Source organism: Lissotriton vulgaris, chromosome 2_1 (genome assembly GCF_964263255.1).
Source record: "Lissotriton vulgaris chromosome 2_1, aLisVul1.2, whole genome shotgun sequence".
Classification (NCBI taxonomy): domain Eukaryota; kingdom Metazoa; phylum Chordata; class Amphibia; order Caudata; family Salamandridae; genus Lissotriton; species Lissotriton vulgaris.
In genome coordinates, this window is record NC_141687.1 from 996,175,352 (window position 1) to 996,199,717 (window position 24,366).

Genomic DNA, 24,366 nt, shown 5'->3' on the forward strand with positions numbered 1-24,366 from the left:
AAGAATAATAAATAAAAAAATCCTTAATTTATAATAATTAAATAACTTCCCACCCTAATCCCCTATAAACTCACTACCCGCTACAGAACTAAAAACTGCAAAATGTTATTAAAATAAAATTGATAGTTAATAAAAATGTTATCCATATATTAAAAAACATAAACAATACTTATACAAAAAATACATCAAAAACATTTAAAATCTAAACTAAAATACATAACACTAATTAAAAAATCAATATTTTAAAGAACTATGGGGTCCATTAGGATGGCCGCCACCCTAGCGGTGCTGGGACCGGCCGCGAGTTGTGCAGCGGTCCCGCACCGCCAATTAGGATGCGACCCCCACCGTGGCGGTTGCATCCCACATATACAACATTGTGGTGGGCGGTGGTATGAGCAGCACTCGCCACAATGTTGTAAATGCATGTTGTGCATAGGCATACACAACATGGCATGTGCCTGCCACCTTGTGTATGCCAATGTAACATGGTACCCCCCCAAGAACAACCCCCACCCCATCGGGGTCCCACAACTTGCCCTCAAAGCGATTCCTTCAGGCCTTTTCATGGCAGAGTCTCCGCCATGGAAAGGCGTGAAACCACCAACATCATAATATGGATGGCATATTGTGGGCCTTTTCTGCCCGATAGGCAATCGTGACGATTGCCTACCAGCAGAAAAGCGGGGGACGGTCTTTCCATCTGCCGTTGTACCCCCTCCATGCTAATGTGGCGAGGGATAACAGGCCGTCCTGCGGGGTGTTTTGGGGGGCGAATTGCCACCGCCGGTCGGGCAGTGGCGATATCGGCCCGCCATGCTAATGACCCCCTATATTTTTGCTAACAATATTATTGACTTCTATATTTTTAAAGACAATATTTCTTACCTTCAAATCGTTATTCTTGACCACGATATTCTTGCTGTCGATATTTCTCACTGACAATATTCAGGACTCGATATTTCTGTCGTTCGGCCACCTCCCCTCTATCCTGCAGGTCCACACTATCTGTGCTCCCCTTTGTCCTCACCAGTGCCCCTGGGATGTCTACAAAAGTGATGGCAATGTTCGCAGATTATCTTCGGAGGAAAGAAATTCCAGCCTTCCTCTACCTAGATTACGGGCTGCTGAAGGAGGTCTTGCCCCAGGCATTCATCACCCACCTCTAGACTAGGGTAACCGTTTTTAAATTGTTGGAGTTCACTATAAGCATTCTGAAGTCACACCTGACTCCTTCATAGATACTCCCTTTCATCAGAGTCGTTCGGCGCTTGGTGCAGTTTTGTGCCTATCCTCCAGAGTGGAGAGTTCAAGATATTTGGACTATAATTACGATGTTTCAGCCTTTGTTGATCTTTCCAATCTAGTCCAGATTTTGAAGAAGACTGCAAAAAGATCTGTAACGGTGGCTACTGGATCTTCCACCCATCCCACACAGACCTGACAGTGGTGACCGATGCATCAATTCTGGCTTTGGGTGGCAATTTGGGGTAGATCAATGGCTTCTGATCTCTGGCAGAGGCCTGGATCCAGATCAACCTGTTGGAGCTGCAAGCTATCCACTTGAGCATCTGTCCTCCAAGCAGGCTGCTGCTTCAGGAGGATCTCCTATGCAGCAGCAGGGCAATGTCTTGTATGCAAACTGTACTCCCTTTACTTCAATGCTTGGAGATTGAGGGGTCGCAGCTGAGTGCTTTTGACCTTCCTACCTAAGTGGCAGTTGTCATAATAATAATAATAGGCCCAGTTCTTTTGACTGGGTGTGAGTGTTTGATTGATTCAGATGCTCAGTCCATCACCACCCCTTTTTGTACCGCTTTTGGCCGCCATAAGCGTGGCAGGGTATGCTCAGAAGTGAGTCCCTTGCTCACTTTGCCACTGGATTCAAGCAAGCCGGGCTGTAGACGGCTGGAATGCCTGAAGCCGGTCCTCGGAAGGGAAGCTTGTTTCCGGTCCAGGGAAGACATGGCTTGGCAGTTCGGGCTGGACTGTTCCCATGAGGCACAGGGTCAGACTGATTTGCATATAGCCATGTCTGAACTGGGTGGCAGAGTGGGCTAAACAAGGGTGATGGATTAAACACAGATCTTTTGACAGGGTGTGAGTGTTTGATTGATTCAGATGCTCCGTCCATCACCACCTCCTTTTGTACCGCTTTTGGCCGCCATAAGTGTGGCAGGGTATGCTCAGACGTCAGTCCCTTGCTCACTTTGCCGCTGGATTCAAGCAAGCCGGGCTGAAGACGGCTGGAATGCCAGAAACTGGTCCTCGGAAGCTTGTTTCCGGTCCAGGGAAGACATGGCTTGGCAGTTCGGGCTGGACTGTTCCCATGAGGCACAGGGTCAGACTGATTTGCATATAGCCATGTCTGAACTGGGGTGGCAGAGTGGGCTAAAGAACGGTGATGGATTAAACCCAGATCTTTTGACTGGGTGTGAGTGTTTGATTGATTCAGATGCTCCGTCCATCACCACCCCCTTTTGTACCGCTTTTGGCCGCCATAAGCGTGGCAGGTTATGCTCAGACGTGAGTCCCTTGCTCACTTTGCCTCTGGATTCAAGCAAGCCGGGCTGAAGACGGCTGGAATGCCAGAAACCGTTCCTCAGAAGCTTGTTTCCGGTCCAGGGAAGACATGGCTTGGCAGTTCGGTCTGGACTGTTCCCATGAGGCACAGGGTCAGACTGATTTGCATATAGCTTGTCTGAACTGGAGTGGCAGAGTGGGCTAAAGAATGGTGATGGATTAAACCCAGATCTTTGGACTGGGTGTGAGTGCTTGATTGATTCAGATGCTCCGTCCATCACCACCCCCTTTTGTACCACTTTTAGCCGCCATAAGTCTGGCAGGGTACGCTCAGACATGAGTCCCTTGCTCACTTTGCAACTGGATTCAAGCAAGCCGGGCTGAAGACGGCTGGAATGCCAGAAACCGGTCCTCGGAAGCTTATTTCCGGTCCAGGGAAGACATGGCTTGGCAGTTCGGTCTGGACTGTTCCCATGAGGCACAGGGTCAGACTGATTTGCATATAGCCATGTCTGAACTGGGGTGGCAGAGTGGGCTAAAGAAAGGTGATGGATTAAACCCAGATCTTTTGACTGGTTGTGAGTGTTTGATTGATTCAGATGCTCCGTCCATCACCACCCCCTTTTGTACCGCTTTTGGCCGCCATAAGTGTGGCAGGGTATGCTCAGACGTGAGTCGCTTGCTCACTTTGCCACTGGATTCAAGCAAGCCGGGCTGAAGACGGCTGGAATGCCAGAAACCGGTCCTCGGAAGCTTGTTTTCGGTCCAGGGAAGACATGGCTTGGCAGTTCGGGCTGGACTGTTCCCATGAGGCACAGGGTCAGACTGATTTGCATATAGCCATGTCTGAACTGGGGTGGCAGAGTGGGCTAAAGAACGGTGATGGATTTAACCCAGATCTTTTGACTGGGTGTGAGTGTTTGATTGATTCAGATGCTCCGTCCATCACCACCCCCCTTTTTAACCCACTCAAAATGGCATCCAAATAGTGCCCCAGCAGAATGAAGGAAAAATGGCGCTCCGCCGACGCTACAAAGGGATAAGGTCCGAAGTTGCGTCCTCTCAAAAGGTAATAAAATGCTCTTTGAGGAGCAGATTTACAAGCATGAACATACGGTGGATAAAATATAACACAAAATAAATTGGTACTAAAACACCTTACCGTGCACCCTACAACTTGCAGAGGTACATACTAACACTTCTCTCTGAGAAACCACAAAGTACACAAAAAGCGGGGTAGCAGCAGTACAGGCTTACTAAATCTACGAGTCTGCTGCGTGTCCGCAATGCACTGTGCATTATATAGCCACCGGGAGGTAAGCAAGTGTCTAGGCTGCTAACCCACCCACAATGGCGTCCAAATCGTGCCTCGGCAGAGTGAAGGAAAAATGGCACTCCTCTGACGCTACAACGAGGACAAGCCCGAGGTTGCGTCTTCTTAAAATGTAAGAAGCACTCAGAGAGCAGATTTACAAGCATAAACATGCGGCGTATAAAATATAAAACAGAATATAACAGAATAAATCGCATAGTGCCAGTATAGGCCTGCACACGTCACTACCGGCACAGAGCTACGTTGACATGGAGCCTCCGCCTACAGGTGGGCAGGGGAATCTTCTTTACATTTTCTGGATTTGGTTCTGATGCCTTGGGAATATTCAATTCTAACTTTCTATAGGGATATCGCTTCTCCAGTGGAGGGATCTCCACAAAATGCCGGAAAGTTACTAATAGTAATATTTCTGCTTCAGATGTAGATGTAGGAATCTGCTTCCCTCATTTGAGGAGTGGAGACTAGAAAGTCTAAATGAACGTTGAGAACTACACACAGCAACTGTGAATTCCATCCATAAACAGGTCTACACCTAGATGTTGGTGGAGATCTACTTGTGGGTGAACTTATATTTGTAAATAGGGCCCAAAAATTAACATAAAATGTGGATATCTACTCAATATTAGGCAGATAGATGGATTCACCCTTTCATCAGACACCAACAACGTAGAAAAAAGACTGCAAATGATCAACACAAAAACAGAATATGATGCTGACTCGCTGCTGCAAATCTAATCAGTTCAAAATTAATTTCAAAATGTTAGGCAAATGTAAAACAAGTGTTAAAATGGCATGATAGTTCCTTTCAAAAAGCTTCTTGCTACGAGCTTCGAGAGTCTAGATGCATAACCAGTACTCTTACAGGCTATTGGTGGGCACTACAGGAACAACAATGTAAAGTACTTCTGCCATCAACCTTTTTCATATCTCCAAATGTTTGTCCTACATCTGTGTTGTCTAATTCACTTACATTCTTGCATATGTTGTTTAAGTGTAAATAATAACAATAACGCTTCTAACATGTGTATGTTTTGATTTTTATAGCACTGAAACCAACAGATTTTTGTTACATGTTTTACTGTTGTGAACATGAAGTCATAGACATGCAATTATTTCCTCATATTCATAAAGAGCAAAGGTTGAAACCCTACTAGCATTCAACCATGTTGGTTACACACAGATCTCTGTAGCAAAGTCTTTCTTATCACTGGCATTTTTATATTTTCCCTCTATTGGTTATGAATTTCGTATCCTTGTTTCCTAGCAACTTGCTGCCGTCTCTTCGTGGAATGGCACCCAGGCCACCTGCTGCATTACATTGTTTTCCACTTGATGGTGGTCTTTGATTTATTAATAAACATGGTTTATGGGAACACCACATTTGTATTTCAATATGTGATTACACACAGTTACTGGAGCCAGATTGTATCATCTTGTTTTAATGTATTTAAACAAGTGTTGTGATTTTAAAGCGAACATGATTCTAATACTGTGACTTATAAAATCTTTCTATAGGTACACGACCAACCCAAATATGAGGACAACCTGTACATGTATCTATATTTTGTCATCTTCATCATCTTTGGGTCCTTCTTCACTCTGAATCTCTTCATTGGTGTCATCATTGATAACTTCAACCAGCAAAAAAAGAAGATAAGTATTAATCTTATGGTGCTAGTGTTATCATATTTGATTACTACTTGTACGCAACCATTTTATAATGATTAAAAAAATATCACTACTAGCTGGCTAGCTGTATTCAACAATGCTTGCTTTTCATTTTCACCCGTGCCTCTTGCTGTTGATGTAACAATTTCGAAGAAGAAACTTGCTGTGAGCCTTCAGGTGTGGCCTTTATTTCCTTACGTTATGTTTATATAAATCACAAACATTGTTTTTGAGTACAAACTGACCATTGCGGGGACCATTACTCCTAGATAGGCTTTTGTAAGTAATTAACTTCCATAGGGCATGTGCAGCTCATGACAATTACACCCAGGTCCCACTAGAGCACAGAGCTACATTCTTCAGCCAGGCCAAAAAGGTAATATGTAGTAGTACAGCAGACATGTGCATCTTCTATGTAATTTCAGGTCTGAGAATAAGTACTCCCAGCTCGCTGCTCAACACAGTGACGGTTCCTGGGATTTTTGACTGTGGGCAACATTGTAGATTTGTGTTACAGCAATGACACCAGCTGCTGCTGGGCTCAGATATATTGAATATATGAAGCAACATGGGCCCAGAGAAGCCTTGCTGTATCATTAAGCTATGCATAATCATGAACTAAGTTCATAAAATATGAGTAGAGGGTGTAGATGGGTTTTACATCAGCTAGGTGTCTGAACATATAACTTCTTTAGGTTGATTTTTATGACACTGTGCAAAGTAAAACCTTGAAATGTGGCATGTACATAGTTGTCTATGTGGAGAAGTCCAGGAAAAGGGTAGCATCACAGACATTACTATGCTTCACAGAAATATTATTATTATGGTCAGCAAAAAGGTGCTATGGAGGACTTGTAAATACATGATTCCTATTGTGATGATAGCAGTGATGCTTATATAGCCAAATAGGGCATTTTTAAGAGAAATCGCAAATTACCACCAACTACAAGTTGGTGGTAATTTGCGATTTCTTAACACAAAATCGCAATTCCAAAATGTTACATGCATGTCATTTAAGGAAACACACAATTTGCGATTCCTTAAATGCTATGGTAAAATAAGGAATCGCAAATTATTGCGATTCCTTAAATTGCGATTTTTTTCTTACATATGAAAAAATGCAAAAAGGCCGTTTGCGAGTCGCAAAAGCCTTGATACATCTGGCCCTAAGTTCCTTTCCTTTTTGAGCAATTCTTGTTGTGCCATCACTCTGGGATAGTTTCCCTCACCAATGTACAAATGGGTTGCAAAGTCTACATCCTTAATTATCAGTTCCATGTAAAAAGATTCCACCACCATCATGGAACGGATAATACCTGCAGACCCCGTTTTACCAGAGGTATAACTGCATTTGCATCCCAGTTCGGTGAGCATTAACTCTCCCATTTGCCACCTTGTATGTGCAGATGGAAAATAGGAAGAGGGATGTCTGTGCAGGGGGGGCAGAGAGGGCAGGAGCGAGAAGGGGAAAGGGTGTCTTGGTAGGGGCCCTTGCCAGAAAAGGAGATCAGACAGGCTGACGGACGAGGCCCAGATGCTTTTTCAACCTGTCCCTAAAGTGATTATCCATGCTGCTTTTTCCAGCCAAAAAGGAGGTACAGTGTTCCCACACATGTCAAAAAAGGGTGCTGAATCACTGGGCCATTCGTTATCAGGTAGAGCAGAATTCCAGATAGGAATTTGTATTTCTATTTGTATCTGGGTTTATATCGCGCCAAATCACCGGATTCCACTCAGTTTTCCTCCTAACAAGGGCATAAGGCAAGAGATCTGGTTCTGTTTCTTCTTCTTCCATCTATTCTTAGTCATTGATTACATTTGCTTCTGTGGAGGTGAACCTACATGCTAGAAGAGCGTTACTTGCTTCCATATTATTTACACCAGGAGCATTGCAGCCTCCATTAGAAGTTGAAGGTTTGATTGTCTCTGAGTGGCTCGGCTTCATCACAAGTTTCACATTCAAGCTTGCATTTGTCATCCAAGCTGCAAATATGGGATATGAACTATAAAACAATTTTGTTAATTAGTGCTGTGCTTGTGCCATCATTTCCAAGTAGATCTCTTTCTGATAGAGTTTCTCAGAATCTCAGCTTGACCGTTGCTCATCCCGACAGACACTGTCAGGCTGGTCAGGCTGACAGACACTGTTCTTCTCCAAAAACATGAGGGCGGGGGGTCTCTTCAATTGAATAGACTGGCTCCAGCTGCCATGACCACCACTGAAACCGAAGCAGATTGTAGGGTATTGCCCTGCTGTTTGTAGCTATCTCCATGTCGGCTGAACCTTGTATCTGTTCTACTGAATTGATCTTTTTCCCTATGCCTCTCTGGCAGACAGTAATCTGGTGGTGTCTGGCCGAAAACCACAAGCATTGTTAGGTGGTGCCACATTACCATTTGTTTCTTTTCTATTGGAAAGGTTTTGTTAAAAGAAAATGGCCTTGTTGCACAGCAGTATGTCTACTGCATACAGTACTGTTAAATGACATTGGAGCGTTCAATATGCTTCGGAGGGGTCTTATATAAAATTACCACATTTTAAGTTAGTTTCTGGTCGGTTTCCACCTTAGTAAATTTGGAAATATATGAAAGTTTAGCAATGAAACTGTAAGCGTTTGATAGTCTTGTACATTAATCAATTTATTCTTAAGTTCTGAGGTAGTATATATGTGGTTGTTTAAATATTTCGTTTTATATTGGTAGCCCAGCCATAACAGCTGTTTTCTTGACTAGTATAACTGTTTTTAAATGTATGTTTTAGGTTGTTTAGGAAAATTCCTCTTCGTAACTTCCCAATAGCTTAGTTATGAGGGTTTAAACTGCTTGCTATGCATGGCATGGTTATAATCAGTTTTGAATGTATTTCTTTACTTTGGAGGTCAAGACATCTTTATGACAGAAGAACAAAAAAAATATTATAATGCAATGAAAAAACTGGGGTCCAAGAAGCCGCAAAAACCAATTCCTAGGCCTCCGGTAAGCATTGACTTTATCCAAACACAGTTGAAATTGCTAAACACATGTGCCCTTATAATGTGTTCTGATTGTAATTATGAAATGTTTATTTAGAAATAAATAAGTATGCCTATTGATCTGTAAGGTGGGTGTTACTTCATTTAAATTACTGTCAGAAACGGACAGTTAAAGTTTTAATTAAGATGCAGATGGAGCTCTCAAAAACTCCCTTGCCCCTAGCACCATTCTCCACCCCTAGGCTCTCAGCATATTCTGGATAGTTCAAACACAGCACAGGAGATTAGAGTTATCACTTAAGTGGAATCTATCATGGATTTATTTTTCTTAGCACAGGTCACACTCCTAGAAAGAGGAAACTGTGTATGCCTGGTATACGCACATGGGTTGTTCAAAGTGATTATCCCAGACACTGTTATCAAAGTAGTGTAATTCATAACTGAGAGGGCTCTAACAACTATTTTTGAATGTGTTTCATACACATCTCTGCACATCTACCTTACACCTGAATTGTGTAGCCTAGCAGTGTAACACAAAGTGATGGGACCACCTGCAAAATGTGATGAAGGTCCATCGTCACCCAGATCGCCAGATATTAATTGGTCTTGGACTCAGTGGGGTCCCATTAAGAACTGGGACCCTCCTATGCTGCAGGTTATCTGCTCGTGAATGCAGAGTTTTTACCTATGTCGTAGCCCTGGCCATTGGATGGATCCTGCAGGGCATTCAATGGCATGGCTTTGGGAGGTGAGGGGGGCCTCCTCCAAAACAAGGAACCCTGCGACCCCCCACAGTGCGTGGACTGCAGGGGCCTCCGTTACGCTCCTAGTGTAGGTATAGGTAGAGTTGCAAATGTTCCAAAAGACACATTGGGGCTGATTACAAGTAGGTCGAGAAACAAAGCACTATTTAACACACCTCATTACAATAACCCTGAATACGTTATTTATCGGGTGCTCTAATCAGCGCCTATTAGGAGCTTTCAGGGAATAACTTGTAGATTTCGTGTTTAACACACTAAAATCCGCATGGTACCTTACACATTTTTCCAGTGGCTGTTCCTCCTCGTTATAAAGTGCATTCATTTGTAACAATAAATAATGTTTTGTATTTTATTTTTATTTTTTAAATCTTTGCTTCTTTCAGTTTTTTTTGCAGCTGTTGTTGTTCAACAAGTAGTTAGTTGACTTAAGTCTTTGCACTCATTTTCCTCCTCGTTGAGCAGTGCAAAAGTAAAATAAAATGATAACAAGAAGTTATCATTTTTTTCCTCGGCCACTGAAAGCCACGTTAGGTGTGGGTCGGGGCTGGGCTCCCCGCTGTCAGAGGGATAAGTAGTGGTTTGCACTCCCTAAGTGCTTATGACGGCTTGGCCAGCCCTCTGGGGCCGACCAAACAGTCATGCGCCCTTAGCAATGTTCTCCACTTGGGCTTTGTTGCACAGCCCGATGGAGAACATGCCCAGCCTCCCAGGTACTACCTGAGTGGCCAACAGGCCAAGCAGACCAATCAAGATGCTGATCACACAGCATCGTGATTGGCTGGGAAAATCCCGGAGACTGGATGCTTCCGATGCAGCCAGCAGCGTGAGGTCAGAGGAGAGGCGTGCAATGGCAGAGTAGAAGGTACTTTTTTTTATGCCCCACCCCATCACCCCCGTTCTGAGACAGCTGCCACTGCATTTTTCCCGTTAAATTTCAGGAGGTTTGACCTTCTGAAATCTGACTAGGGTAGAGGTATTTAACACATCAGATAATTATCGGATGGGACAAATACCTCCCAACTCATAATTTCGACCTATCCCCAAACAGGGGCTTAAGTTCTTTCAATTTTTGCTTGCAAAAATATTTTTTTCAGGAATAGTGGACTTGTAAAAAGGATTTTTTTTATTAAGTTTGTACCTGCTTACCATATGCCCTACATTCACCATGCACATGTTGGGTCATTAAAAGTGGCCCATAGGGCACCTTCAGAGTTGGAGTGGTGAAAGCCCTTGTTCCTTGTTGCCTATATTTACTAATGCCAATCTACACACAGGATCATTGCACATGCATATTGTAAACGTATGCTTGTAAAGTACAAGATGCATCATTTCATCGCACTGAGTTTGAAAATTTTTGTCAAACTAAATCTTTTATATAAGATGTATTCCTAGCTGTAAGTTACACATGTTGTATTTTGCCTATGATTTCAGGAATCAGCCCATTTATGTTTACACTAGATGATACAAGAGAGAAAAAGAGACAGAGAGTAAAATTACTCACAATTGTTGTAGGTTTAAATATGTTCAGCTAAATATGTAGTTAGTACCCTGTTAGTAGAAGAATATGTGCCGGTGGCACAAAGTTTGGCTCAGAATCCCATCGCTGTCTCTATTGAATGTAGGGGGTGCCAAATGCCTAAAATGCACTGTGTTGATTTCATCTCATGATGTTTTTATCCACCAGCAGGCACTCCCTACCCCTTGATTTTTCTCTCAGAAATTATTTTTTATCCTTGCGTAATCCCTTTGTCACTGTTTTTTCGTATTTTTTTCTCATCCCTTTTTCCAAATACAGCTTTTTTAAAACAATTTTTATTATTTTTTTCCTTTAACATTCGTGGCCTGTTAGGTAGTGGAAGGTTATATACATAACATGTCACATCAGCTTGGAAAGTATTACATTTTCCACATCTGTTACATGTTTTCAGCTGCTTACAGTTTCGTAGCAAGCTATTATACCATTAGCAAACATTGCAAACTTTACAAACTAGTGTTCAAACTTCCTTACAGTCATCAAGTGCCATGTGGGTTTGTTGAACGGTCCAATGGGGCAGGTTACGACCGCATATTCAGCGTTTTGCGATTTATCAGGTAGTGGGCTCTATGTCCGAGTCATTGATAAGGATTAGTCGATGGCATAGTCGTTTCGGTGGACAGGTATATCAAGACTGTGCTTTATGCCCTGGGGGGTGGAGGTGTGTGGGTGAAGTGTGGGAAAGATGTAGAGCACCAAACCGAGCCAGCCCCGGCTGGAGGCTGCTTGCGAAGGGAAATCGTGGCAGGTTTGGGGAGTTGAATTAATCTGTATGGAGTTGGCACTGTGTTTGTCTTGGTGACATTTTGATTCTATGTATGTTAAATACTTTTGCCAGTCTGGAGGGTGAGGACTTGTGGTGTTTTTTGGATGTTGTCTTGTAGTTGCTTGTGTTCTGCGATCAGCGCCCTATTGAGGTCTGCCAGCTATATGTGCTTGCGTGGCAGTAGATTCGATTTCCTTTGCATGGCCGTGCTGCGTTTGGCCAGGCTGAGTGCCAAGTTTTCAAGAATGGATTGATGTTTTTCTGTCCAGTGTTGCGCTTGGTTATGCCAATCAGGAAGTGTAGTCCTTGCGCTACAACTAAGGTCTCTGTGGTCTCCGAAAGGGCAGTTGCCACCTCATTCAAATATTATTTTATTTGTGGCCAATCCCAGACCATATGAAGAAACGTGGCTTCAGCGCTGTGGCAACATGGGCTGATGTTAAGGGAACCCTCATACATTCGTGCTAGTCTTTGTGGGGTTAGATTTGCTGGGGCAGCTGCGCGCTCTACAAATCCGGCTAACATAACATGATGTAAATAATAGAATTGTGTACATTTAATTCTTGCATTTGTAGATATTATTTTAGGGTAGGTTATGCTTTGTGCCCATTGTTTATCTATTAGAGTCGTTGCAAGTGTTGCGTCCCAGTATTCTCTAAGTGGTGCCATCAGGGTTGTGGTGTAAAGTCTCAGAAAGTTGTCTAGCATAGTAATTGCCCTCCTGCCTGTGCAATGTGTCAGTAGAGTTTGGAGTGTGTCGGAGGTTTTAGGTTCGTTCTGCTTGACGCCCCATGTCTTAAATAACTGTTTTGTGAACAATGCATATAGTAGGAATGATCTGGGGAGATACCATAGTCATCCACTAGTGTTGTAAATTCACAGTGTGTGGAGTTGACGAATAAGTCGCCCCAGGTTTATAGGCCAGCAGAGAACCACTCCGCTATGTCCGGACGTCACATGCCCACTTTATAAGCAGGAATTACCTCTAGAGGCAGGTCTGGGGCCTATAGTGGAAGTGAATGTCTAGTCTGTGCATACTGTATCCAGCAACTACGAGATGTGGATATTAATATGTTTTCTGGGTTCTTCGGAATCACCACGTATGAGCCATTCAGACATTCCAAACCTTGATGCCCAACGCCCCAATTCAGAGATATTGTGGCTTGCTAGCCATCTCATTAGCCGTTGCAATTGTGCGGCTGCATAACAATTCTCAAAAATAGGAGCTCCTAGTCCCTCCTCTGTGATTGGAGCATAGACTTAAGTGAGGGCCACCTGAGCTCTGGACTTGACCCATATTATGGATATTAGGGGTGATTTCAGGTCCCGAAACATTTTGTCTAGCAATGGGAATGGGAGAGCAGCAAAATAGTACAATAGCCTCGGGAGTAGTAGCATTCTAGATATGGCTATACGACCCATTGGAGAGGAGGTTCGGTCCAGAATGTCATGGAGGAGCAAGCCCTAGAGATCGCTCTTCTCAAGTTGCCCTCTATTATATCTGCTTCCGAGTGGTATATTTATATTTCTAGGTATTTAAAGGAGTTGTGTGTCCAAGTGAGGGGAGCCTGTGGTAGGGCTTCCATTTGTTCTGGTGATTGAGGGGTCATTGGGAATAGGATAGATTTTCCCCAGTTTACTTTGAGGCTGGAGACATGGCCAAAGCATTCCAGCAGTTTTGATCCCAATACAGCTTAAGTAGCCAAGAAGGATCATTGGAGGGGGTGGTGCTTCGTGACAAGTGCTGCAGAGTGCCACTTCTTTCCCACTCCCCAAAAAAAACAAAAAAGCTTTTACATGTTGCGGGTGAGATGTCCTGCAGACCACTGATTGGCACCAGCTGTAGAGGGTCTCCTTGCGTGAGCTGGAAACAACTCTGTACAGTTGTTTCTAGCTCATCTAGTATTCTCTATGTGATATTGAGCTAACCTTGTGCTCACATTGTGATATTGGCTCCTCACCTGGAGATCACGTGTACAGAGACACTATTTTGTGACACAAGATGGCTGTGTGTGAGTCAGCAGGCATAGTTATTTTCCAGTCTCAAAATTCTTGAAACCAATGTAACTAGTTCATAAGTCTTGGATTTAATAAGTCCATTACACAGCTTGAAATACAAAGGAAATAAGTATAGTCATGAGGTGAACTCAGGGATGCAGAGGTTGATGAAATTGTAGGTGTTTTGCTGCTAGGAGTAGTTGCAAACAGTAATGTCAGACACAAAGGTTGTTGCAAATACAGGTGAAGCATCAAGTTTTGATTAACCAGCCCAGACCTGGCAAATGAATTTTGCTTCCTGATCTTGTCTCATGTTGACAGTAGCAAGACACAATTAAGTTTATTCAAGTATTTCCTTACCCTTCCATCAGGAACAATTGTATTACATTTCAGGTCCTGTGTATGAAATCCTATCACTAGCAAATGTACCATCCTCATCTCTCTTCCCAGTAAATGTCAGTTCAGCTTCTTTTCCTTGACTTGGCATCAGGGGAACTTACATAGCTGCATCTCTGTTCTAAGACAACAGTGTAGACAGTGTACTTAGCAGTTAACGCAAAGTGCATAATGTATGAGACGATCATCAGCAGAGCAGCGATTGGTGGGTAATACTCAATCACTTCTGTTCAGCGTGTATCGTGTACATCTGCTAAAGTTGATCCACTCTTTTGAGGTCGCTTTGACACTTAGTAGCTGTTCACACTTACCCCTAACAAGAATCACAGTCTCTCAACATGTCCATTATGCATTCACACTTTGCTACCTAATTACCATCTAAAACTGAATTTAATTAAAATGGAGATTGTGGATGTTCCTGCTGTCGCCTGGTCTCCTGAGGTATGACTAGAAGCTCTAAAAGCCTGTCCTCCTCTGGATTCTCGTTAAGAGACCTGGTTTGGTTTTAAAGCTAAAATGACAATGGGCCTGTGGGAATCTAATCTGGTGAAATCGTATTTTCCCATCAAAAGGCAGCAAGGAAAGTGTTATTCCCATTTTAAGCGTCTCTCACAAATGGTAGGCTCTTTTATCTACATTCAAGTTGTCATTCCGAGCTTCCCACATTTCAATGAATGGAGGCCAGAATCGCTGATTTCCACCGGTATGCTCACACCTAAATCCACAGATTTGAAAATAGGGAATAACACCCAGACCTGGAAATGCAGGATCCAATTCCACATGTTTTTTTCCCTTTCATGGGAAATAACAAGCACAAATTCACACATATTTACGACCTGCATTGAGCAGATGGTAAATGTGGGTTGGGGCTCATCTGAAGGCCATGGTGTGGGGGACAAAGTGCAGGGATGGCAGGAGGCAGAACAGGTGAGCGGAGAGCTGAGGGAGCATTTGCTGCTCCTCCTATTCTGCAGTTTGAGTTAGGTGGAGCAGCTGCTTGCATCTCTGCACAAAGCACCAGGTCTAGTGTCTCTGGGTCTAGTTTAATGAAGTCTATATTTTGCATACATAGTAATTCCATGCCTCGAGACAAGGAGAGGAAAGTTGGACTTGACACTTGTAATGAGGGCCGAATCGGAGTTTACTTTCAATGCCCAGACTATCATTTTAGGTGGAACTTCAACTTTCAATTAGGGTGTATCTCAGCAGTTTCCTAACTTGAACACTACGGGGCCTATTAGGATTGCAAGCGGATCGCCACTGCCGTCCCGCAATGGCGATCCGCCCGCCAGATGTCCCTGTTTCTCCCCCCACCATATTAGTATGGCAAGGGGCACCATGATGGATGGAAAGCCCGGCTGCCGCTTTTCCGCTGGTCGGATTGCAGGCCAGGCGGAAGAGGCACACAATATGGTGACGGTGCCTTGCAGGCAACGCCATCCATATTATAATGCTTGCAGTGGAATGCCTTTCTATGGCAGAGACTCCGCCATGGAAAGGCATGGGGGAAATCACTGTGGGGGACCATTGCCCGCCCCTTAGGGGGTGGGGGAGTGGGTGGCCGCACTGGGGGGTACCTATGGTACCCCCATCGTTGCCATGCACAAGGTGGCATGGCAGTGCACAACATGGGCTTTCAGCATTGTGGCGAGTGCTGGTTACAGCACCGCCCGCCGCAATGTTGAAGGCAGGAATATGGCGGCGCATCCTAATGGGCTTGGTGGGACCGCCACACCTCTGGTGGTCGATCCCGTGTTCCGTTAAAGTCCACCCGCCATCGTAATAGGCCCCTAAGTTTCTCAATTCTTACTAGTGTGTGTACTGAAGCAGCTCCTGTTGGAAATGATAGATCAGGGTTAAGTTTAAAAACTCCTACCACTATTCCTCCAAATATATTTGTATCTTTTACATCTGCTTGACAATATAATGACCACTCAAGGGGAAGACACTTCCTATGTGGGTCTTGTTAGCATGTTGCTGCATGCTGTGCTTTGTAGAGCTTTTTTGCAGTTGCAAGTATTGCAGACCACAAGCTACAAAAGCAGAGTTTCAGAAAGCTGCATACTATACAGAATGCTAAACTTAGGTTTTTACTTCAGGGCAGAGGGGTTCCCAAAAGAGAGTGAATTGGTCCTTATAAAATTTCCTTTCCAGGATGCTGGTCAATCCATTAGGAGGTCAGTTCCTGGTTCAAGCATATACAATGCAGCATTTGGAAAGGCATTTTGTGTCATAACGCCTTTTTTTGCCTGACTTTTTGTCACACTTATGATAAATTTATATCTGTAATTTTTCCTCAGCAATTTAAACTTTTCCTTCACGAATTTGACTTCTGCTTTGCTGGTGAGGAGTTTCTTACCTTGTTGTTAGCACCATCGCAATATACATATGCAATCAAATCAAATCAAAACGAGCTTTATTCGATTTTAGACATATAAAATCATAAAAGCAGAGAGTTTAAAACATTTCGTCAATCTTCCAAAATGTGCCCAGATAAGCATAAATACATACAAAAGGCATAAAAAAGTGTTTGTTTGCCTATAACTATTTCTGATACATAAAAATGTAGAATATTTTGCAACTAAACTACTAATATACCCTCAGAGAACTAAACACCTAGCAGGTTCCTTGCTCTCAATATACTTTTTTAGAAACCCACCATCGTGCCAATGCAGTAATAATTTTCCAACATCTGTAAATACATAAAGGCAGGGCGGCATTGTCTCCCTCCTCCCTGTTTTAGTAGGGGTACAATCCATCTTCGTTGTTCATTTGCATAGTATTTACAGAATAAAATTACATGGATAGTTGTTTGTAAAAAGATGTTATCGCAGGGACATGGGCATAATTCCCTTGACCAATTATTCGTAACTGGATGACTAATCAGATGGTGGAAAGTCCCAAATCTAAAGCGTGTTAACACGTATCTATCATACTCCCCCCAGACAGCATAATAGGTACGGTTGGATGTTATATGTTATGGTGATCAATTGGTGCTGGACCACCATGGGTTTATTCATTTCCAAAAGCAGCCTATTTTCTTCCTGAACAGTCATACAAACTTTTTTTAATTCCTTCTGATGTATAGAATTCAATATTTCAGGCTGGGAAAAATATTCTGGATGCCCTATGTCATGCATGACATTTTTTACGTATTTTAACTACAAAATCTTGTTGGCATGGTCTAGTTTCATTGCATCTGTTAAAATTTCCTTGTTTAGACCTGAGTTGGTAGAGGTCCAGATTCTATGCCAGAGCAGCGCTGGTTGTACCGTAGTTATGTCTGAAATGTATGGTACTCCTAGCTCGCTGTGGCAGTTAAAAACAGGGGTGCTAGCAGGAACTGCCAAAATAAGTCTTAAAAACTTGTTTTCGATATATTGGATTGGGGCACAATCGTAAAATTCCCATATTCCCGCTTCAAAAATTGCAATGCTCACGCATTTAGCCTGATCAATTTTCAGTTAAATTTCAGATGGTCTTTTACCCAATTTTTTAGTAACATTTGTCAGGGCAGCAGTAGACCTCATAAGCAGAAGGCTCCTGGTCTTGATCGCCTGTGCCCAGGACCCAGTGCAGTTAAATAAAACACCCAGATATGTAAAGGTGTTAATAGGTTCTACCCTGCTTCCCCAGCTTGAAAACTCCTATACCTTTGTTTCCCTCTCCCACAGGTCATTATAAAACTTTTCTTTGCATTATTTTTAAACCCAAGTGATCCATAAAACTAGTAAAGTAAGTAAGGGCCCTCTGTAATCTAATCTGGGTGTGTGCCATGAGTAACGCATCGTCCGCGTAGAGAAGGGAAACAATCGGACGCTTGTTTACATATGGCTGATCCCTCGCGTTTGACACCAACTTCTGTTCTATGCAATCAAAAATCCCAAGATTGTCAGAGTTTCTCGGCTCTGTGGGTTTTTCCTCAGACAGCTGTTACCTTTTCTCATATTTTCTTCAATAACGGTTAGCACAGTGGCTCCTGGGAGAAATTGCTAGTTTGTCAGACTTTCAAAAAGGGCTCTCAACAGAGTGTCTTCGTATCCAGTCTTTGACATTGGGGAAAGGGCATATACTTTATGGCTGAGGGCAAATTTGCTCTTCAAACTTAAGTTCCATAAACATTAGGTATTTTGGATATATATAGCAGGGTCAGACATACTGTTCTAACTTCATTCCCACAAGGATTGGTGAGGTGCAAATTTTTGGGATGTCATGTTTACTATTTTAACTTCAGTCAGATTTAATATTCTAACTCCAGTCCCACAAACTATGAAAAAAGTGCATGTATTTGGGAGAGGGGGAAAACATATTTTTTATCTAACTTCGAACCTGTAAACATTTAGGACAGACCATATATTTAGAGTAGGGCAAGGAGATTAGAATTACTATTCAAACTCCAGTTCTACTACTATTGGGAAAATTGCACTTATTTTGGGAAAGAGTCATATTTACTCTTCTACCTTTGATCCCACAAATACAGGGTGGCAGTACCGAACGGCTAATTACACTGTTCAGTTGCATACTCCCATTTCTCAAAGGGAGCTCATGTTACGGGTGTAAACCGGCCGTAACACAAGCTCCCATTAAAGAATGGAAGATGTTGTTCATCCCTGCACCCCATGGCAGGCACGTCAAGGTGCCTGCCACAAGGTTCATGGATCAACAGGGGGGCACCAATGGCAGTCAATTGGAGGCCGCAAGCACAAGGGGGCCCCAAACTAGACTTTCCAACATGGTTTCCATGTCGGACAGGCCAGCATGGAAACCTTTTTAGAAACCGTGCATGGTAATCCCAAGGGCAGAAAGGCTCGACCTTAGGGATTACGAGCCAACTCCGACTGGGTGACAGGATCCATGAGCCCATCGTAAACTATTCGAATGAGGTATGATCGTGCACTGCTGGTGGGTTGATAAATGTTCAAATACGTATGCCGTGCTCCAAGGAATCACTCCCCGCTCGGGAGTGTGATTGAAAGGATACCAGTTGCACTACCACAACTGTGGAGGTGTCTCCCTGGGTACTGGGTTCAAGGGCTGTAGTTCACAGCAAAGTTCAATGAAAATAATTGTCAAAATGATTTGATTCGATTATTTAATGTTCAAAACATAAATCCTTAAACATGCTTCTTTTCGCAAAATTCTGAATCAGCATTGGTAGATTAATGTATTACTTCATACTCAATCCATATGGTGGGTATATGCATTACATCCCTATGCATTTCGGCACTCAGGCTTTCATCAGGGGAGTATCTAGAATAAAAGGAAAATAAGCAATATGACTGATGGGAAATAATCACTGTATGATACCATCACTACGCCACTGTGAAGGCGATCTATGTTCTAAACGGTTAAACGTGCTGAGTTACATGATGAATTAATGCCTGTCACTAGGGGCTCAGGGCCTTGAAACCTAAAAAATCGGGTCCCGTAGTTGCTGAAATGCCACAGTTGTGGTGGTGCAACTGGTATCCCATCGTAAACTAGCCAGAACGACCAGTCGGTTTACTTTCCATCCGCCAGCATTGGAATGCGGTGATCTGAAAGTAAACCGAGTGGCCAATTACGATGCAGCCAGGAGGGCTTCGACCATCGGTCGGAGCCTTTATGGGCGGCATCGTAATCGGACCCTTAATGAGTAAAATGTAATAACTATCCTCCCTTTTATCAATGATTATTAATTATTATTAAATAATATTTAAACATAAATACATTGTGAAATACATTATTTAATATTTTTTAACAAATATCTAATGAACATTTTGACATTTATTTTTTGAATTGTAAGAAACAAAGATTACAATCAAAAAAGAAAGTATATATATATATATATATATATATATATGTATATATATATATGTATATATATATATATATATATATATATATGTATATATATATATATATATATATATATATATATATATATATAGGACAGAAAACACGAATAAAAGTAAATTAAAGGCAAGGATATTAAGTATGAATCAGGATACTGATATAATGGCATGCATAAATGAAATTATATGAAAAGACATTCGAAAGTAAACAGTTGGTTCGTGGAAACTTAAGAACAAACAAGATCGAATTTTGATTTTAAAAGGAGAGAAAAAAATCTTTAAAAAAAGTATTTTACCTTTCACCTAAACACTTTTGATATTTTTTGCTGTACAATGGTCGAGTTATTCATCAAATGGAAAATGAATAAGGTTTTTAACCAAAAAATGTCATATGTGCAAAAACAACGCGATCTACTTTTGTATGATTTAAAACTATATGTGATCATACAAATAAAATAGCATCCGTACAGGTTGTAAATATCATGAATACAGGAAAGCTCAATCAGTATTTTACTCAACAATAATGGAGAGCTAAATATATTTTAACTAAAGGATTGAATGTTAAAATATAATGTATTTTACAATTACACATGAATGTATTTATATATTTATTTATTTATTGATTGCAGAACTTTGCACACAATTAAGGTAATGTTTTTGGTACAAACACACGGAGGAACAACCTGTGTTAGTATTTCTTCCATTGTAACAGTGAATGTTGATCACATGACACATAGAGAAAAAACACACTGCCACTTTAAATTGTTTCCCAAATGTATTAACATTTGTCGAGTGAACAAGCGGCGCAAGATACTCCAGAGTTTGGGGGGTTTGCTGTGATTCATACACCTCTTTCAGAAACCTTTCTTCCTTACTTACAGCACCTATGATTCTCTTGGTATCTAGGATAGAAGGAGGAACCTCTGCTGAAGGTAAGGAATCGAACCCTAGCCGTGAAAGGGCATCAGCTTTCCCATTCTTTCGCCAGAGCGGAAATGAATCTCAAAATCATACCCACTGAAAAACTGAGTCCACCTTAGTTGTCTCATAGAAAGGGCTTTGGTTGTCTTAAGGTATTGGAGATTTCTATGGTCAGTGATGATAGTCACCGTGTATCTAGTGCCTAAAAGATAGGGTCTCCACTCTTCCAGCACCTTCTTTATTGCGAGCAACTCCCTTTCCCCTACCGCATAATTCACTTCTGGTGGAGTCAGTTTGTGAGAATAGAACGCCACTGGATGTAATTCCCCTGTTTCAGGATGGACTTGTGACAACACCCCTCCCACAGCGACCTGTGAAGCATCCACTTCCACCACAAAAGGACTACTCTGATCAGGATGTCTCAGAACAGGAGCGCTAGTGAAGGCGTTCTTTAGTTTCTTAAACACTGTCTCCGCTTCGGCCATCCAAATGAAGGGGATTCCCTTCTTGAGGAGCCTGGTAATGGGTGTCACTATGTCTGAGAAGTGGTTAATGAAGCTTCTATAAAAATTGGCAAAGCCAATGAACTGCTGCACTTCCTTAACCGAGGTAGGTGCAGACCATTGCACCACAGCTTGTACCTTATGAGGATCCATTTCTAATCCCTGAGAAGAAATAATATATCCTAGAAAGGCTACTTGTGATCTATGGAAAAAACATTTATCCAATTTACAGAACAAATTATTGTCCCGTAATCTTTGTAGAACAGATTGAACAGGGTGTATATGTTCTTGCAATGTACCAGAATATATCAGTAAATCATCAATGTAGGCAATGACGTATTGATCCAAAATGTATCTCAGAATGTCGTTTATGAAATATTGGAAAGCAGAGGGGGCGTTGCATAAGCCAAACGGCATAACTAAATATTCAAAAAGACCGTATTTTGTGCAGAAAGCCGTTTTCCACTCATCTCCGTCCCTTACTCTTACTAGGTGGTAGGCCCCTCTTAGATCCAATTTCGTAAAGAATTTGGCTGTCTTCACCTGATCTAATGAAGAGGAAATGAGAGGGAGAGGATAGCGATTTTTAATGGTAACTGAATTGAGGGAGCGATAGTCAATACAACACCGCAGACCCCCTTCCCTCTTTGGTATAAAAAAAAAGGGCTGATGATGCGGGAGATCTGGACACCCGTATGAAACCTAGGTCCAACATCTTATCGAGATACTCCCTCAGGTACACATTCTCCTTTTCGGTTAATGCGTAAACCCTACTAGTGGGAATACGCGCCCCTGCTTGCAAATCAATTCTGCAATCATAAACCCGATGCGGGGGTAAACAAGTGGCCTCTTTGGCATCAAAAATCGACAGAAAAGGAAGATAGACTTCCGGCAATGAAGTGTCTGGTTCATCTATTGGTAATTCTGTATTCGTGGTAGCATTGCAATTCTTATTAACCACATCCGGTTCGTAAACTTGAGAGTGGCCTTCTTCTCCTTCCCCTGTTACATTGTGTAACCCCGGATGTTTGATATGGTCTTTACATACTTCAGAATCGAATTCAATGTTACCCTTCTGCCAATCGATCGAGGGGTTGTGGGCTCTTAACCATGGTAAGCCTAAAACTATAGGGAATTGTGGTGACAATATCAGATCGAATAACATGCTCTCTGTATGGACATCAACTAATGTCACTAGGATGGTATCAGAAGTTTGTGTTATTGGCCCTGATTTGAGAGTGCTACCGTCAATGGTACATACTTCTTCGATGCTGTCTTTTTGTGCTATAGGAATGTTATGTTGCTGAGCCCATCCTTGATCCATAAAATTACCGGAGGCTCCGGAGTCAATCATAATGGGTATTCGTGTCTGAGAATGTTGCCACTGCAATAAAGAAGGCACAAAGAAGTGACTCTGCATGAGAGAGTTTGAGGAGACTATAGATCCGGAATGACCCGATGCCTCAGTCTCTTTTGGCTTCGGGTCTTCTAGTTTTCCGGCCTCTTGCTTTGTTTTGGTTTAATAGGGCACTCGCGTAGAAAATGGCCTGCCTTACCACAGTATAAACATAATTTATGATCTCGTCTTCTTTGTCTTTCAGCTTCACTGATTGGACCTTTCACACTCCCTATTTGCATCGGTTCTACTCCTTCTGAGGCCGGCACCATACTAGACTCAGGCTCTGTCTTTCTTTCTCTATAGAAAGTTTTGCTATATTCATATTTTGTCTTATCCTTTCTACGTTCACCCAATCTGTGATCTAGCTTGACCACCAAATCAATCAACTCAGGACAGGAATCTGGGGGATCTACCACATGAGCTAAAGCATCCTTTAACTCAACACGTAGCCCTTTATAAAATAAAGCACTACGTTTGTCCTGTGGCCAACCTGCTTCTACCACTAGACGATTGAAAGTTGCTATATAAGTAGACAAGTCTCTATTCCCCTGTTTCAAGTGAAGTAACTCTGTATCAGCCGCATGGGTGAATGTATGTTTGTCAAACAATTTACGTAGTTCGCCCTTGAATCTATCGTAATCCAATAATAAAGGATCATCTCGTTCAATTAAGGGTATTGCCCAATTGGAAGCTGAGCCTCCTAAATAAGAAATCATGAAAGCCACTTTAGTTTGGTCTGTAGGAAAACAAGTGGGCTTGCACATGAAGTGCAATTGACATTGGCTGATGAATGCAGCACATCTTGCAGGATCTCCTAAAAAACGTTCTGGGGGAGCAAGAGGTAAAGGGGGAGCGGGGGTAACCACCTGTATAACTGGTGTCTGTGGGCACAGGGTCAGAGCTGATTTGCATATCGCCATTGTCTAACCCAGGGTGGTGTGGAGTGCAAAAAAACGATGGATTTGGGCCCAGATCTTCGGACTGGGGTGAATGTGTGACATTGATCCACATTCGGTCCATCACCTGTTTTGTTTGCAATTGCCGCCATAAGTGCGCTGGAGATGCTCAGACGTGGGTCCCAGGCACTCCACACCACTGGAGTCAAGCTAGCCGGGCTGATGAGAGGTGTTACCTCGAAACCGGTCCGGTCCTCGGATGCTTGATTCCGTTCTGGGAAGGACATGGCTTTTGTAGTTCGGACTGGACTGTTGCCATGGGGCACAGGGTCAGAGCTGATTTGCATATCGCCATTGTCTAACCCAGGGTGGTGTGGAGTGCAAAAATACGATGGATTTGGGCCCAGATCTTCGGACTGGGGTGAATGTGTGACATTGATCCACATTCGGTCCATCACCTGTTTTGTTTGCAATTGCCGCCATAAGTGCACTGGGGATGCTCAGACGTGGGTCCCAGGCACTCCACACCACTGGAGTCAAGCTAGCCGGGCTGATGAGAGGTGTTGCCTCGAAACCGGTCCAGTCCTCGGATGCTTGATTCCGTTCTGGGAAGGACATGGCTTTTGTAGTTCGGACTGGACTGTTGCCATGGGGCACAGGGTCAGAGCTGATTTGCATATCGCCATTGTCTAACCCAGGGTGGTGTGGAGTGCAAAAAAACGATGGATTTGGGCCCAGATCTTTGGACTGGGGTGAATGTGTGACATTGATCCACATTCGGTCCATCACCTGTTTTATTTGCAATTGCCGCCATAAGTGCGCTGGGGAGGCTCAGACGTGGGTCCCAGGCACTCCACAC

General features: G+C 42.8%; 1 protein-coding gene across 2 annotated transcripts in view; it reads left to right on the forward strand.

Annotated features, from left to right (window-relative positions):
• The window catches only part of LOC147731524 (sodium channel protein type 2 subunit alpha-like), a 662,760-nt gene that overhangs the window by 569,837 nt on the left and 68,557 nt on the right, over nucleotides 1-24,366 (forward strand). For both annotated transcript variants that reach the window (XM_086956588.1, XM_086956587.1), the window contains 2 exons: nucleotides 5,372-5,509; nucleotides 8,396-8,500. In XM_086956588.1, coding sequence (XP_086812714.1) covers nucleotides 5,372-5,509; nucleotides 8,396-8,500 — 243 coding nt within the window. The remainder of the gene's footprint in view (nucleotides 1-5,371; nucleotides 5,510-8,395; nucleotides 8,501-24,366) is intronic.